The following is a 15,645-nucleotide window of genomic DNA, read 5'->3' on the forward strand; positions in this document are numbered from 1 at the left end:
TTTAAAATTAGGAGTCTCTCTTTTAGGGCAGAGACGAGGAGAATTTTTTTCTCTGAGGGTTGTGCAACTTTGGAACTCTCTGCCTCAGAAGGTGGTGGAGACTTGGTCATTGAATATTTTTAAGGCAGAGGTAGATAGATTCTTGTTAGGCAAGGGAATCAAAGGTTATCGGGGGTAGATGGGAGTGTGGAATTCGAGACACAAACAGATCAGCCATGATCTTATTGCATGGCGGAGCAAGCTAAAGGGGCTGAATGGCCTACTTCTGCTCCTAATTTGTATATTTGTATGTATGACCAATTCCCAATGTTTGTTTTTGCATTCATGGGATATCTTAGCAGAGACCACCTGAGAACTGACACAGCTCATTTGACATGGTTTAAAATTAATGGTGCAGGATCAGTAGCTGGCAAGTCGCTGGTCTGCAGCAAAAACATTGGTCTGTCAATAGGAATTTGTAACTTGCTTCCATTTACACAGCAGTGTGTGTCTGAAGTAATTTCTGAAAACTCTGCACAAACTGGTTACTGAATGTGAATATCCTGCAGTGAGCATGAACTGTATAAACTCAATATGTCCTGTGCTTTGCAGCAACTGAAGTGATCTGGAATTTCCACTTATCGGTTTGCTCAGGTGTGTGGCTGAATTCCATTCATTGTTCATCTCCACTTTCACTGTCTACTGCCCCAGTCACACTGTAAACTTGGAGTCAGTGTGAAGCTATCTTTTATACCATAGTGATGCAAGACAAGGAGAAAAACTCTGGTCATCTTTCTTCAATGTGTGGTTTGACATTGCTTAAGATTATCTGGAAAAGGCTGTCCTGCACCACAAGTGCTGTGTATTGGCTACAGTGCAACTATCCTGTGAGCTCTCTGCAGTCACTATAAATGGTCAGTGGGTTTGTGAGGCTGATGGCACAATACTCTGTACATGTATGAATATGTATATACAGAGTGCTGCCTTTCTCCAAGCTAACACAATAGTTATGATTTTCAGCTCACCTTGCTGTTAAATGCAGCTGTCACTGCACCAATTGATGCAGTAGAACAGGAGCCAGAAGTGTTCATCACTGTTGGGATATACAGCTGTCCATTGGACCTGCTGCATTGCCACAGGGCCATGACCAAACTTTAGAGTCTGATTTGGGGATGATGCAACAGAACCTCAAACTTGTTACTGCAGAGATTGTCGTCGGCTGTCCCTCGATTCGAGGATGACGTCTACTCAAAGTCGTGAGTTTGTGCCATGGGTCTTCAGGTCACTGAACAGGCCAATTCTCGACCCGCAGATCTTTGGACACATGGGGCAGGACGTCCCACCAGGTAGTGGGACCCAGAGTGCAGGATTTGTTTCCTAAAGGTACAACACTAGTCTCATTACTTTTCCACTGTCACTAGCAAGATCTGGTACAATTTTTACATTGCATTTGAAGAGGAAACCACATTTTTAATTAGTTTTCATTAAGATTATAATGAGATCTGCACTGCAAACAAGATTATTTTAGTTTGGAATCTTTGTAACGTGACTATTTAAAATAAAATCTACCATGAGTCATGATGTTTAAAAACAAGCATTCTATCTATAGAGACACCACATTTGCTAAAGTTAATAAGATTATTTTCCTCTTTTGTGCTTGAAGATAAATAATTGTCTAAAATAAAATTGGGTCGGGAGTATCACATGCTCTTAACAGAATGTATGTGATATTCCTGTCCATTTAAGTTAATGGACAGTAAATTGGACAGGCTGTATAACTGGTATACAATCCTCCCTACCTGGTTTTACTTTCTGCTTCGTTCAGGTGATTATGTCATAGCACAAAATAAGAAAATGTCCCCACTTATGTTCACGTTTCTGGATTGTCAATGTCTCATAAAGTTTACTTTTTATTAATTTATATACTTACTGATTTGTGCACATCACTTACCAAGGCACCAGAACGTGCCATCTGGTATGTTTATATGTATTGCTTTCCATTAAAGTTGACACATCTTCACAGAACACCTTTTACATGAGCAAGCTATAAATAGACAGAAGCAGGACATTGAGAACATGAAGCTCTGTAAAACCAATTATCAGCTGTCAGGTAAGTCTCATGAAATTGTATTCTGAGTACAGTGCAATTTTATTCATTACATATGTAAAATTGTATGAAATTACCATTACTCAACCAGTTTGCTTCAATAACAGTGCGATAATTATATGATTCCTTGTCGAAAAAATATCAGACATTTTTTTCGTCGGCCACCAGTTTTCAGACTTTTGGTCTTTGTCCACTCTCACCCCTGCATTTGTTACTTGTTTTGTGAAATACTCTCCCTATTAGTGCTCAACTGCTGGATAACTCTGATTACATTTCTATGTGTTTATACATGTCTATAAAGTGTCTGTGTGCCCAGATTTAACTAAGTTGTGATTTATAACCAATAAATGATGTTTTGGGCATGACTTGTAGTCTGGTATCTTGGTGATTTGTTCAGAAAGATTTAATTCACTCACTCAGCAGCTTGAGAGGAACCAGACTGAGGTTTAATGAACATAAGAAATAGGAGCTGGAGGAGGCCATTTGGTCCTTCGAGCCTGTTCTGCCATTCACCAAGATCATGGCTGATCTTCTACCTCAACTCCACCTTCCCGCACTATCCCCATATCCCTTAATTCCCTCAGTACCCAAAAATCTATCAATCTCTGTCTTAAATATACTCAACGACTGAGCATCCACAGCTCTCTGGGGTAGACAATTCCAAAGATTCACAACCCTTTCAGTGAAGAAATTTCTCCTCATTTCAGTCCTAAATGGCCGATCCCTTATCCTGAGACTGTGACCCGGTGTTCTAGATTCCCCAGACAGGGGAAACATTTTCTCAGCATCTACCCTGACAAGTCCCTTGGAATATATTATGTTTCAGTCAGATCACATCTCATTCTTCTCAACTCCAGGGAATATAGGCCTAGTCAACTCAATCTCTCCTCATAGGAGGAGATGGAGCAGAGTGGGGGTGCTGTAGCAGAGTGGTTATGTTACTGAACTAGTAATCCAGAGGCCTGGACTAATGATGCAGAGACATGAATTAAAATCCCACCACGGCAGTTCAGGGAGTTAAACTCAATCAATTAAATAAACCTGGGATAAAAAAGCTTGGATCAGTAATGGTGACAATGAAACTACCAGATTGTCCTAAAAACCCACCTGGTTCACTAATTTCCTTTAGGGAAGGAAATGTGCCGTCCTTACCCGATCTCGCCTATATGTGACTCCAGACCCACAGAAATGTGGTTGACTCTTAACCGTCCTATGAAACGGTCGAGCAAACCACTCAGTTATGTTCAAGGAGGTGGCTCACCACCACCTTCTCCAGGGCAATTAGGAATGGGCAATAAATATTGGCCTTTCCAGCAACTCCCACATTCTGTGAATAAATCGAATAATCGCCTCATCCCAGGACCTGGACTAGTGAGCCTTTGTTGCATTCCCTCAAGGGCAAGTATGTCCCTCCTTAGGTAAAGAGACCAAAACTGCACGCACTACTCCCTGTGTGGCCTCACCAATGTTCTGTATAATTGTAGTAAGACTTCTTTACTCTTATACCCCAATCCCTTTGTAACAAAAGCTAACATAACATTTGCCTTCCTAATTGCTTGCTGTAGCTGCATGTTAACTTTCTGTGATTCATGTGCAAGAGCACTCTGAATGCAAACTGATTTTTTATTTTCCCTTTTCTCGGGGGAACCAATTTGGCTCTACCCCTAATCACACTTCGAGAGTCAGTGATGTGGATGAAACAACCTTTTTTACGAGCACAGGCAAAGAGAACACCCACTCGCACAAGTGCTCATGAGAGTTCTAATTGCCAGCACACAGCGGTTACTTTTATACCCAAAAACCACAATCAGGAGCATGTACATATTTCACAGATGCAAGCACATAAACCACAATCTGTTCCATTTCTGCATCACAAAGGGTCAACAACCCTCTACATAAAAGCACAAGTCATTCCATTTCTGCATTACCCTGCTCACACGCACCTGTTTATACATTTTGTGGTTTGGTATCTAGGTCACAATGTTCTGCCCTAGATTAAGTTCTCTCTAGCTCAGGTTTAGCATTTTATGTCAAGCTTTCTCGCAGTTTATATCAAGCTTTCCCAGTGCTCTTTGCTCTCAACTATGTCAGCCTGTGCCTGCTTTAGCCTTAAAATTGTACCTGAACAGTCCCCACTTTTGGGCCTTGTCCATGATCTGGCCCAAGGTTGCAATACCCATGGTTCCTCCGCCTATGGAGTATCCCAGGGATCCTCCTAACTCTGTTTCTTTTCTAACTTGGTATTGACTCCATTAGCCTCCGCTAGATCTGGGTATAATGCGAGAAAAATAGCAGCTTAAGCCTAGCTTCTCCTTGTCATCTTACGTGGCCTCACCCCAGTTGCTTCCCAAACTGCTCCCTTATTCCTCAATGGCTCCGTCTCCGCCTTTCATAGGGCTTTGGTCAAGTCCCTATTCTTCTTTTTCCAGAACGTGCAGGTGAGGTAAATCATATATATCATTACCACCAGTTATACCACCACCAAAACACGGGAGACTATTCTGATCAGGGGTGGGTTTGGACATTCAGCCCCCATTTCCACAAGTCCTCTCACCAAGTTGTGACTTGGATTTCCTCGACCTGGTCCTTTATATCCTCGTTGTTCTGATGGAGGGTATTGTAGGTCTTCTAGGCCTTATCTAAGCCTGCCTAGATTTTATCCAAGTACTCAGGCAGTGGGGGTATCGGATAGGTGAACTTGTTAATGTGCTGTTTGAGCTCGTCTCAACTGTCCTCCTGGGCATTTAGTTTAACTATGTCCCATCGATGAAAGTCCACCAGCTCTACCCTGCCCACCCGTGATGGCAACTGTGGTCTAAAGCACACGGTTCAGTTTTCCAACTGGCATCAGTATGCCTATGCCAGAAAGACATCTGGGACATGGTGATGCAATATCGTCCTTTATCCACGTAGGCTACTCAGGTTGGTTCTAATATGGCTGGCATTGCCTCCATGGTACAGTTGGCTATGGTATTAAATCTGCACTTCGCCTCCTCTCTATCATAGAATGGGTGAGGGCACACAATTGTGGAGTTACTGATGCTACACCCTTCAAGTGCAGTTGCTGGCATCTTTCCTCATATCTTAACTGCATATGGGAGTGTACTGTGATGTTTAACACTATACCTTTCCCTGATCATCCCTATGTTCTCTACTCTATAAACCTCTCTCGGTGGGTTGAGTCAGTGAGCACTGGTATAGCAAGTATCATTCCCAATAGCATTCCTTCCTTTGCAACACAATCAGTATTGGTTGAATACACACACACACTAATCCCCTGAGTTAGCAACAGGTTGTGTTGGATCCTGTTTTCCTTGTAAGATTGGTAAGCTGCTCGTTTGTGATCCGTAAGGGAACCTCGCCTTGATGGATCTGTCTCAAATTCTCCCGAGTCTGTTCTATGAGCGTGACTTTCCAAAACAATTGCCAGGGCCCTGACCTGTTGAGTCAAGTCCTAGTTGATCTGGAGCTGTTCACTCTGGATGCCTTGTTGACCCCTTTAAGATTTCTTTTGGCTGGGAACTCAATGTGTGCACCTTCTGGTCCGGGTTCATCAAGTCAATGGAGTTGACCACTGACAACCCAGTATTAGACTATGTTGCTGCATCATTTAAATCCAGGCTCCGCTTCCGCTGCCTGTTCTTGTGTCTACTAGAAGACCCTTGGCCCTCCTGATTTGGTGCACTTCTCCCACCGAATTGTGCCATTTGTCTCATTAATCTGCCTGACAAGGCAGTGTATAATGCCTTGGTTTTCTCTGAGCACCAGGAAGGTAACCCTACATTGGCGATGTTCAGCAGTACGGATACCAACTCATGGTGTACATTATCATATAAGATCTTAGCTTCCTTCACTGGCCGGGCAGGGAGTCATTCCGCTGGTGTTAGTGGTGGGTGGGCTAGTTGTAGGATCCGCTTGTGCAATAGCAAGTAACAATCCTCTGTTGTTACCTTGTTCATCTAGGCATTACAGCATCATCACCTCGGGGGTTGCCTATAACATCAAACTTGCGATGGATGGTGTTCATAAAATACATCCAACAAGCTCCTTCAGTGAAAGCCACGTGGCACGCAGGAGCAACAGTGCTCCTTGGTCCCTCCTGGTAATATCTGGAAAACAGAAATACATGCAGGTATCTTTTCATCACTGGGGATCCAGTTATTTACTCGTAATCTTATCCCTCATATGGTTGCAATTGTGAACAATATTTCCATTGGCCGTTTCCTCGCCTGTCCACACAAGTGCAAGTGTCGCTGGTCATGAGGACCTCGTGCACCTTCTGGTCCAGGTTCATCAAGTCAATGGAGTTGACCACTGACGATCCAGTATTACCCAGCGCGGTGCCCACCCTGGTTTTCCAGGTAAGGTCTTAACCATAACCTTGTCTCCTACCCTTGGTACTTTGTACTCCTTGTTAATAGTTTCCAGTTCTAAATCTCTGATTACTTGTCGATCCTTTACTTCCTGCCTTGAATTATGTAACTATTTAGATAACTCCTCCACAAATCGTTTCACTCGTTCCCTTGCTGCACCTACACCCTCATTGCCTGCACAAAAATCCTCTGGTAGTGTCGTTGCCCTACCGGTCATTAACTCAAAGGTTGTCAGTCCAGTTGTTCTGTTCGGGGTTACTTGCAATCGAATAATAATGCTGGGTAACAAATCTGCCCAGCCCTTTCCAGTTTCAGTTATTGCCCTGATGTTTTCAGAGTGCAATTCATTCTGTCTACCATCCCTGAGCTCTGTGGGTGATGGGGATCAAACAAAGTTCCACATGCCCTATCAGTTGACACACTGACTTAACTACTTCCCCTGTGAAGTGTGTGCCCTGATCCAAGTGGATCTGCATCGGTATTCCCCACTGTGGTATGACTTCCTCAGCGAGGATCCAGGCTATTGTATTAGCAGAACAGTCATGAGCCGTGAATGCCTCCACCCATCAGGTGAATTGGTTACTAATTACCAAGCAGTAAGCTTTTCCCTTACTCAATGGTAATGAACCTGTAAAATCTATCTGCAAGTGTTCCCAGGGTCCGGATTGCTGACTCATTTTAATCTTGGTTGCCTTTCCAGGGTTAAACGGGCCACAAGTAATGCATCATTGGCAGAACTTCACTAGGTCCTTGCCCATTCCAGGCCATCACCAACACCGCTCTATCCTGTCTACCATGTTCTTCCTTCCTTGGTGTGACTTCCCGTGGTATATTTTAAGTAGGTTCTGTTGGATACATTCTGGAGCTACCACCTTTTCTCCAGATTCCATCGGAGTCTATAGATGCTCCTTCACATTTCCATGTCTCTACCTCCGTATGCACTTTCCAATGCAGTTTCTGCATAATAACCTCTTCTGGGCCCATTACACAGGCAGCGATAGAGACTTTGTCTGGTGCGGGGATCAGGGCTGCCTTCTTTCCTGCTTCATCTGCCAACAGATTACCCCTTTGGATACGACTTTGTGCCCTTACCTTGACCACCGCTAGTTCCCGAGTCAGGTTTGCTGCCTCTATGAGGGCCTTCACAGTCTCCTCGTGTTGGATGTTTCCTCCACTGGAGGTGACATAGCCCCTGTGTTTCCATGGGGCCATGTAATCATGTACCACCCTGACGGCATAGCGGCCGTCTCAATAAATATTTAGTGTCTGATCTTTCCCTGTTTCCAATGCCTCTGTGAGGGCATTAAGTTCAGCTACTTGGGCCAATAGATCACCCAATAGACTCCATCCCTTAACAACTGTCCCGGCTCCTTTCACTACCATCCACCCAGTACGAGGCAGCCCATCCACGTAGTACCTGGACCCATCAACAAACAGGTCCAGGTCGGTGTTGGGGAGCAGCTCATCCCTAATCCTGTCCACCTCCTCAGTAAATATCTTATTCACGCATTCATGGGCTTCTCCCTCCTCCAGGAGACTCGCTGCAGGACTATTCCCCATGTCTCTGACTATCTGTATGGATTTGTCTACCGGTAGAAGAACTGCCTCTCTTGCAGCCTTTCTACTGTCAGCGACTGTCATTATTATACCTAGGTTTAACAATTTGACTTAGGTGTGCAAGACCACTTTGCAGGTCATGCTTATTGGTTTGCTCGTTCATACCACCCACATAGCACAATCTATGGTGGCCAAGCATCTGGGGGGACCCGACACCATGGGCAACTCTCTCACCAAAACATCTGCCACCGGTCTCATTTTATCCCCGTGTTTCTGGGTCACCACGGCAGTGTAGTGGTCTCCCTTGTTCTTCCAATAGATGTGGAACAGTTTCTCAGGTTGGGGAGTCCGAGCGCCGGGGCTGACAGGAGGGCCTGTTTCAGCTTGATGTACTTGTTCCTGCTCTGGGCCCCATTCTACAGGGTGCAAGGCCGCCTTTCTCCCCTTTACTAGGTCTTGTATGGAGCTTGCAGAAGTCTTCTTTAAAGTTCCCAACAATAATTAAAGATGCCCATTACTTTCCTCACCCCTCACACATCTATGGTCTGGGACATCTGACTGATGGCCTCCTTTCTAACTTGTGACATAGCCCTACTCCCTTGTTGGATTACGTATCCTAAGTAGTCAATGGTGTGTCGACCTACTTGAGCCCTGCGGGGATTTGCCTTAAACCCTGTTTTTGCCAGTGTTTCTCAGACCAGCAATGCCCCCACATGGCCTCTCTCATGTGTGGAAATTATCCATGTGTTGCAGGACTGTGCTATCAAACAGGATCAGGTCCATGTTTTCAAGGGTGGTACTCATGATGCAGTGGAATGTTCTCAGGCTGTTGTGGAATCCCTGTGGGATGATCCAGGTAAACTTCTCCTGTAATTCCTCTGACATCGGTATGGACCAGAATCCATTAGTTATATCCAGGACCGTCAAGATCCTGTGCTTTGGTTTCAGACTATTAAAGCTCATTGCTGGACTGGCCACAATTGGGTATTGTCGTGGGATTATTGCATTAATTGCTGTATAATCTATGGTCAGTAAGTACGAGCCCTCTAGCTTTTTAACTGGCCAGATGGGGGAGTTCGTGGGCGAGGCGATGGGTCTCATGATCTTCCTATCCACTAGCTGCAGTACAATCAACTATACCGCCTTCTGTACCTGCAACTGGATGGGATATTGTCTCTTGGGCTTATGCATGGGTCCGGGTATAACCAGGGGGCTAATTTTAACTAGTCTGTAATCCTGTTTATCCTGGGCTCATACTTCTGGCACTTGCTTACATAGGAGTCCCCAAGTGCCCAAGGAACCCCAGCCCATTTCTATAACCGGGGACGTGGATACGCTGGCAACCCAAGGATTTATGGTGTGACCTGTGGCCAATCTGATTCTAGCTCCCACACTGTTCTTCCCTTCTTCAGATCTGTAAGTTCCCCCCAATTCTCGCAGGATATCTGTTCCTAGAATATTGCCCTTTGGTGTCTCGCAAACCTAGAGTCATACTGGCCAGGCTTGGTCTCCTATTTCCAGCAGGGTGGCCTCACTCTGGTAAGCCGTGATGAGGTCCCCTCCCAGTCCCATCAGGTGAATACTACGTGCGGTGATAGATCGGGGTAAGTTAGTAATGGAAAGGGAGGCTCCGGATTTTAACAACATTTTGCACTGCCAAATCCCCAACAGCACATTAATATACATGGGTGGGTTCCCTTCCATTCCAATTTTCCCGGGGGCTAGGGTGACCTATTTACTCATGGCTAACTTAATCATGTCCCTCACTTCCTCTGGGTGACTTGATCACTCCCTCTTTTCTGTTTCGGACCCTGAACTTCTTCGTCCCCACCCTTTAAACTACATTCTGACCTGATGTGTCCAATTCTCCAACAGTTACAACACTTGCGTGGTTCATTTTTCTTGGCCTGGAAGCCCTTGGCCATATGGCTGGCCTTACAGCAATTTTAACAACTGCCGGGTTTAGTTGTGGTGAATGCCGCAATAATTTTGGGCATTGTGTCCTTCTGGGTTTGGTTCTCTATCTCTAGTGCCCATTCGAGGAGGGCACTGTAGTTAAAGTCATAGAGTCATACAGCACAGAAAAGGCCCTTCAGCCCATCGAGTCTGTGCTTGCCATCAAGCACATAACTATTCTAATCCCATTTTCCAGCACTTGGCCCGTAGCCTTGTATGCTATGGTGTTTCAAGTGCTCATCTAAATACTTCTTAAATGTTGTGAGGGTTCCTGCCTCTACCACCCCTTCAGGCAGTGCATTCCAGATTCCAACCACCCTCTGGGTGAAATTTTTTTCCTCAAATCCCCTCTAAATCTATGCCCCTAGTTATTGACCCCTCCGCGAAGGGAAAAAGTTTCTTCCTATCTAATCTATCAATGCCCCTCATAATTATGTGTACCTCAATCACGTCCCCCCTCAGCCTTCTCTGCTCTAGGGAAAACAATCCGAGCCTTTTCAGTCTCTCTTCATAGCTGAAATACTCCAGCCGAGGCATCATCCTAGTGAATCTCCTTTGCACCCTCTCCAGTGCAATCACATCCTTCCTATGGTGTGGTGACCGGAATTGTACACAGCTGTGGCCTAACTAGCGTTTTATACAGTAGTTGTTTCCAACAGGTATTCCAAGTTTTAAAACTGCCTCTTGTGCTGAGCCCAAACTTTCTTTCATCATTCTAAGTAAAGCCTGGTCCCCCCGTTTGGATTTTGTGCCCAGGAGTAGTCGCAATAAATTCGCCACTTGCATTCCATGTACTCGAGAACCTTTTCTCTTTTCTGGTGGGATACCCCAATCTCTGCCACCCAACTAATCCTTCCCTAAAGTCTCCGAGATCTTATCCTGAAACTCATGAGAAAATTTAACTTCCTCCGTCAAATTGCAGCCGGCCTTCCATGTTGTGGTATAATTCACCACAGGCTCCGGGGCATTTTGGCCTTTACTATGGTATGTGTGTCCGAATTATAAAGGTCATGTATCTCTCTCAGTTCGTCAATTTTAATCCAAAACTCTGTATTTCTCTGGTTCCGTTGTGGGGTGGGAAGATCCTTGAGCATGGCTTGTTTGTCAGCGGCAGTGAAGGGGACGTGTCTCATCACAGTGACCAGAGTCCCATTTTGTCGCCGTGTGGTTTCGACTAAAACTGGAGCCATTCATTCAGCTGGCACTGGTGATGCCGAGGGACTAACCTTCTCGTAACTCGGGGGGTTTTCCCCAGTCATCGTCATCCGTGTTGTTATATTCCGTGGCCTCTTCTGCCAAGGAATTCCAATCCATTCCATTAGCATCATCGGCAAGTCCGTCCATATGGGATTGTCTAACTTTCCACGGTCGATCCAACGGGCGAGGCGGCTGCGACCTTTCTATTCTGTCCTGGACCCGTCCACTAAGTCGCAGGTAACAACTTACAATAACCATTATCGCCTTTTCATCCGCATTATTTTTCTGACTTTGTCACCAAACCTTTTAGCGGCTGGGCGGGTCCACTGGACACCAGCCCCTTTTCTTTCATTTTATCTGCGACAAACCTAGTGACGGACCCTCTGGTCCCCACTGTCCTTGGATATCTTCAGGACTATCCTCCCCCTTATTTCACTCACCCAGCGCAGTCTACCTTTGGGTCACCACTCTCAGCGGTCTTCTTGGACCTGTGTCAAGTCTCTACTATCCGCAGTCTAACAGGACCTGCTATTGATTTTCTTGTCCGTGGTTTTCTCAGCACTGCTGTCACCACAGTCCCTAGTCCCGAGACGTTTGTCCATTTACCCAACCGGGACCTTATCCCCTGATGGGTCAGACAGTCCCCTGTCTATGGGTGGTATTTAAAATGTACTCACCCTTCTATGGACGTCCTTTCCATCAGCCTAGACTCGCCTGGGTGGAGTATCCTGCTGACTACGCCAAACCATTAGGGGAACCGATTTCAGCTCTACCCTGAATAACGCCTCGAGAGTCGGGGATGTGGATCAAACAAACCTTTATGTCATACATCTGCACGGAGAAACCTCTATCACACAGTTGTTCAAGAGAGTTTCTGTCAAACAGCTTACAGCAGTCGCTTTTATCCTCTGAGATCACAAACAGCAGCAGGCAAACATTATTTGCAGATACAAACACATTTAAAGCCACAATTTGTTGCATTTCTTTGTCAGAAAGGTTCAACGTCCGTCTACATAAACCACAAGCCATTTCAATTCTGCATTACAAAGGACACATGCACCTGTTTATGTACATTGTGGTTTGGTATCCAGGTTACAGCGTCTTGCCCTCGATCGGTGAAGCTTTCCAGCAGTTTTGGTCAAGCAGCTTTCCCAATGCTCTTTGCTTTTGACTATGTCAACCTGTGCCGAGCCTTAATAATTGTACCCGAACAGCACAGATCAGTAGATATATAAAGTAATAAAAAGTAAACATTTGAGACATTGACAATCCAGAAACTTGAACATAAGTGGGGTCATTTTTCTTATTTTGTGCTCTGACATAATCACCTGAACGAAGCAGAAAGTAAAACCAGGTAGGGAGGATTGTATACCAGTTATACAGCCTGTCCAATTTACTGACCATTAACTTAAATGGACAGGAATATCACATACATTCTGTTAGGAGCATGTGATACTCCCGATCCAATTTTCTTTTAGACAATTATTTACCTTCAAGCACAAAAGAGGAAAATAATCTTATTAACTTTAGCAAATGTGGTGTCTCTATAGATAGAATGCTTGTTTTTAAATATCATGACTCATGGTAGATTTTATAATTTCAAAATAGCCATTATAAAGATTCTAAACTAAAATAATCTTGTTTGCAGTGCAGATCTCATTCTAATCTTAATGAGAACTAATTAAAAATGTGGTTTTCCTCTTCAAAGGGTTCAAATATTATGCAACGTAAAAACTGTACCAGAGAAGTAATGAGACTCGTGTTTTACCTCTTGGAAGCAAATCCTGCACTCTGGGTCCTACTAACTGGTGGGACATCCTGCCCCATGTGCCCAAAGATCTGCGGGTTGAGAATCGGCCTGTTCAATGTCCTGAAGACCCATGGCAGAAACTCATGACCTTGAGCAGATGTCATCCTCGAATCGAGGGACAGCCGACGAAGACCTCTACAGTAACAAGTTTGAGGCTCAAAAGTTTGGTAATGGCCCTGTGACAATGCAGCAGGTCCAATGGACAGCTGTATATCCCAACAGTGATGAACACTTCTGGCTGCTGTTCTACTGCATCAATTGGTGCAGTGGCAGCTGCATTTAACAGCAAAGTGAGCTGAAAATCATAACTATTGTGTTAGCTTGGAGAAAGGCAGCACTCTGTATATACATATTCATACATGTACAGAGTATTGTGACATCAGCCTCACAAACCCAGTGACCATTTATAGTGACTGCAGAGAGTTCACAGGATAGTTGCACTGTAGCCAATACACAGCACTTGTGGTGCAGGACAGTCTTTTGCAGATAATCTTAAGCAATGTCAAACCACACATTGAAGAAAGATGACCAGAGTTATACTCCTTGTCTTGCATCACTATGGTGTAAAAGACAGCTTCACACTGACTCAAGGTTTACAGTGTGACTGGGGCAGTAGACAGTGAAAGTGGAGATGAACAATGAATGGAATTCAGCCATACACCTGAGCAAACCGATAAGTGGAAATTCCAGATCACTTCAGTTGCTGCAAAGCACAGGACATATTGAGTTTATACAGTTCATGCTCACTGCAGGATATTCACATTCAGTAACCAGTTTGTGCAGAGTTTTCAGAAATTACTTCAGACACACACTGCTGTGTAAATGGAAGCAAGTTACAAATTCCTATTGACAGACCAATGTTTATGCTGCAGACCAGCGACTTAAAATTCTAATAGGACTAGACAGGTTAGATGCAGGGAGGATGTTCCCGATGGCTGGGGAGTCCAGAACCAGGGGTCACAGTCTCAGGATACGGGGTATGCCATTTAGAACCGAGATGAGGAGAAATTTCTTCACTCAGAGGGTGGTGAACCTGTGGAATTCTCTACCACAGAAGGCAGTGGAGGCCAAGTCATTAAATATATTCAAGAAGGAGATAGATATATTTCTTAATGCCAAAGGGATCAAGGGATATGGGGAGAAAGTGGGAACAGGGTACTGAATTAAACCATCAGTCATGATCTTTTTTGAATGGCAGAGCAGGCCCGAAGGGCCGAAAGACCTACTCCACCTCCTATTTTCTACGTTTCTATGACTTGCCAGCTACTGATCCTGCACCATTAATTTTAAGCCGTGTCCAATGAGCTGTGTCAGTGCCCACATGGTCTCTGCTAAGATATCCCATGAAGGCAAAAACAAACATTGGGAATTGGTCTGTGTTTACACACACCTCCTTTTTGGCCATTTACAGAAGACTGACACACTGAAGTTGTGAAGGAGTATGCAGTTCCACCCACTTGCTTTCCTGGTTGAAGTTCATTTCCACCAAGGTGGAAGATTATAAAAAATAAAGACAACTTCAAAACAGGCAAAAAGACCACCGGGCAGCTTTGTGATTGGCTGGCTTTAAACAAAAATGGAAACTGACGGTTCCAAATTTCTTTTTAAAGCCGGTCTTTTGGTCAAATCGGAAAGGGAGAAGCCAGTGGTGAATTTCCGAAACCCGCAATGTCGTAAAATACACTTTTTGAAAGAAATTTTTCATCCCTAAGTTACTTGTGAACTCGCTGGTGTGTCAGAAGGTTGGATGACTGAGTGAAACCCTTCCCACACTCTGAGCAGGTGAACGGCCTCTCCCCAGTGTGAACTCGCCGGTGTGTCAGAAGGTTGAATGAAGTAGTAAATCCCTTCCCACACTCTGAGCAGGTGAACGGCCTTTCCCCAGTGTGAACTCGCTGGTGTTTCAGCCGCTGGGATGAAGTCGTGAATCCCTTCCCACACTCTGAGCAGGTGAATGGCCTCTCCCCAGTGTGAACTCGCTGGTGTTTCAGCAGGTCAGATGAAGTAGTGAATCCCTTCCCACACTCTGAGCAGGTGAACGGCCTCTCCCCAGTGTGAACTCGCTGGTGATTCCGCAGGTCGGATGAAGTTGTGAATCCCTTCCCACACTCTGTGCAGGTGAATGGCCTCTCCCCAGTGTGAACTTGCTGGTGTCTCAGCAGGTGGGATGACCGAGTGAATCCCCTCCCACATTCTGAGCAGGTGAACGGTCTCTCCCCAGTGTGAACCTGCTGGTGTCTCAGCAAGTATGATGAGTGAGTGAATCCCTTTCCACACACGGAGCAGGTGAATGGCAATTCCCCAGTGTGAACTCGCTGGTGTGCCAGCAGGTTGGATGACCGAGTGAATCCCTTTCCACACTCAGAGCAGGTGAATGGCCTCTCCCCAGTGTGAGTGTGCTGGTGTTCAGTGAGATCAGGCGATTCCCTGAAACCAGTCCCGCTGTGAGAAGACCTGAACGGTCTCTCGTCAGTGTGAACATGTTGATGGATCATCAGTTCAGCCGAACATTTGTAGCAATTCCCACAGTCTGGACATTTAAAAGGTTTCTTGCCAGTGTGAACTCGCTGGTGTCTCAGAAGGTGGGATGATTGAGTAAATCCCTTCCCGCACTCGGAGCAGGTGAACAGCCTCTCCAGGGTGTGACTGCGTGGATGAGTTTTCAG

The 15,645-nt window shown here is 45.2% G+C and overlaps 1 protein-coding gene across 1 annotated transcript in view; it reads right to left on the bottom strand.

Moving 5' to 3' along the window:
* Positions 1-2,005: 2,005 nt before the first annotated feature.
* The window catches only part of LOC137349245 (zinc finger protein 271-like), a 56,466-nt gene continuing 42,826 nt past the window's right edge, over positions 2,006-15,645 (bottom strand). The window contains exons 6-7 of the mRNA XM_068014743.1: positions 11,847-15,378; positions 2,006-2,023 (exon numbers count right to left, since the gene is read on the bottom strand). Coding sequence (XP_067870844.1) covers positions 14,692-15,378 — 687 coding nt within the window. The 3' untranslated portion in view covers positions 2,006-2,023; positions 11,847-14,691. The remainder of the gene's footprint in view (positions 2,024-11,846; positions 15,379-15,645) is intronic.

This window comes from Heterodontus francisci, chromosome 34 (genome assembly GCF_036365525.1).
Source record: "Heterodontus francisci isolate sHetFra1 chromosome 34, sHetFra1.hap1, whole genome shotgun sequence".
Taxonomy (NCBI): Eukaryota; Metazoa; Chordata; class Chondrichthyes; order Heterodontiformes; family Heterodontidae; genus Heterodontus; species Heterodontus francisci.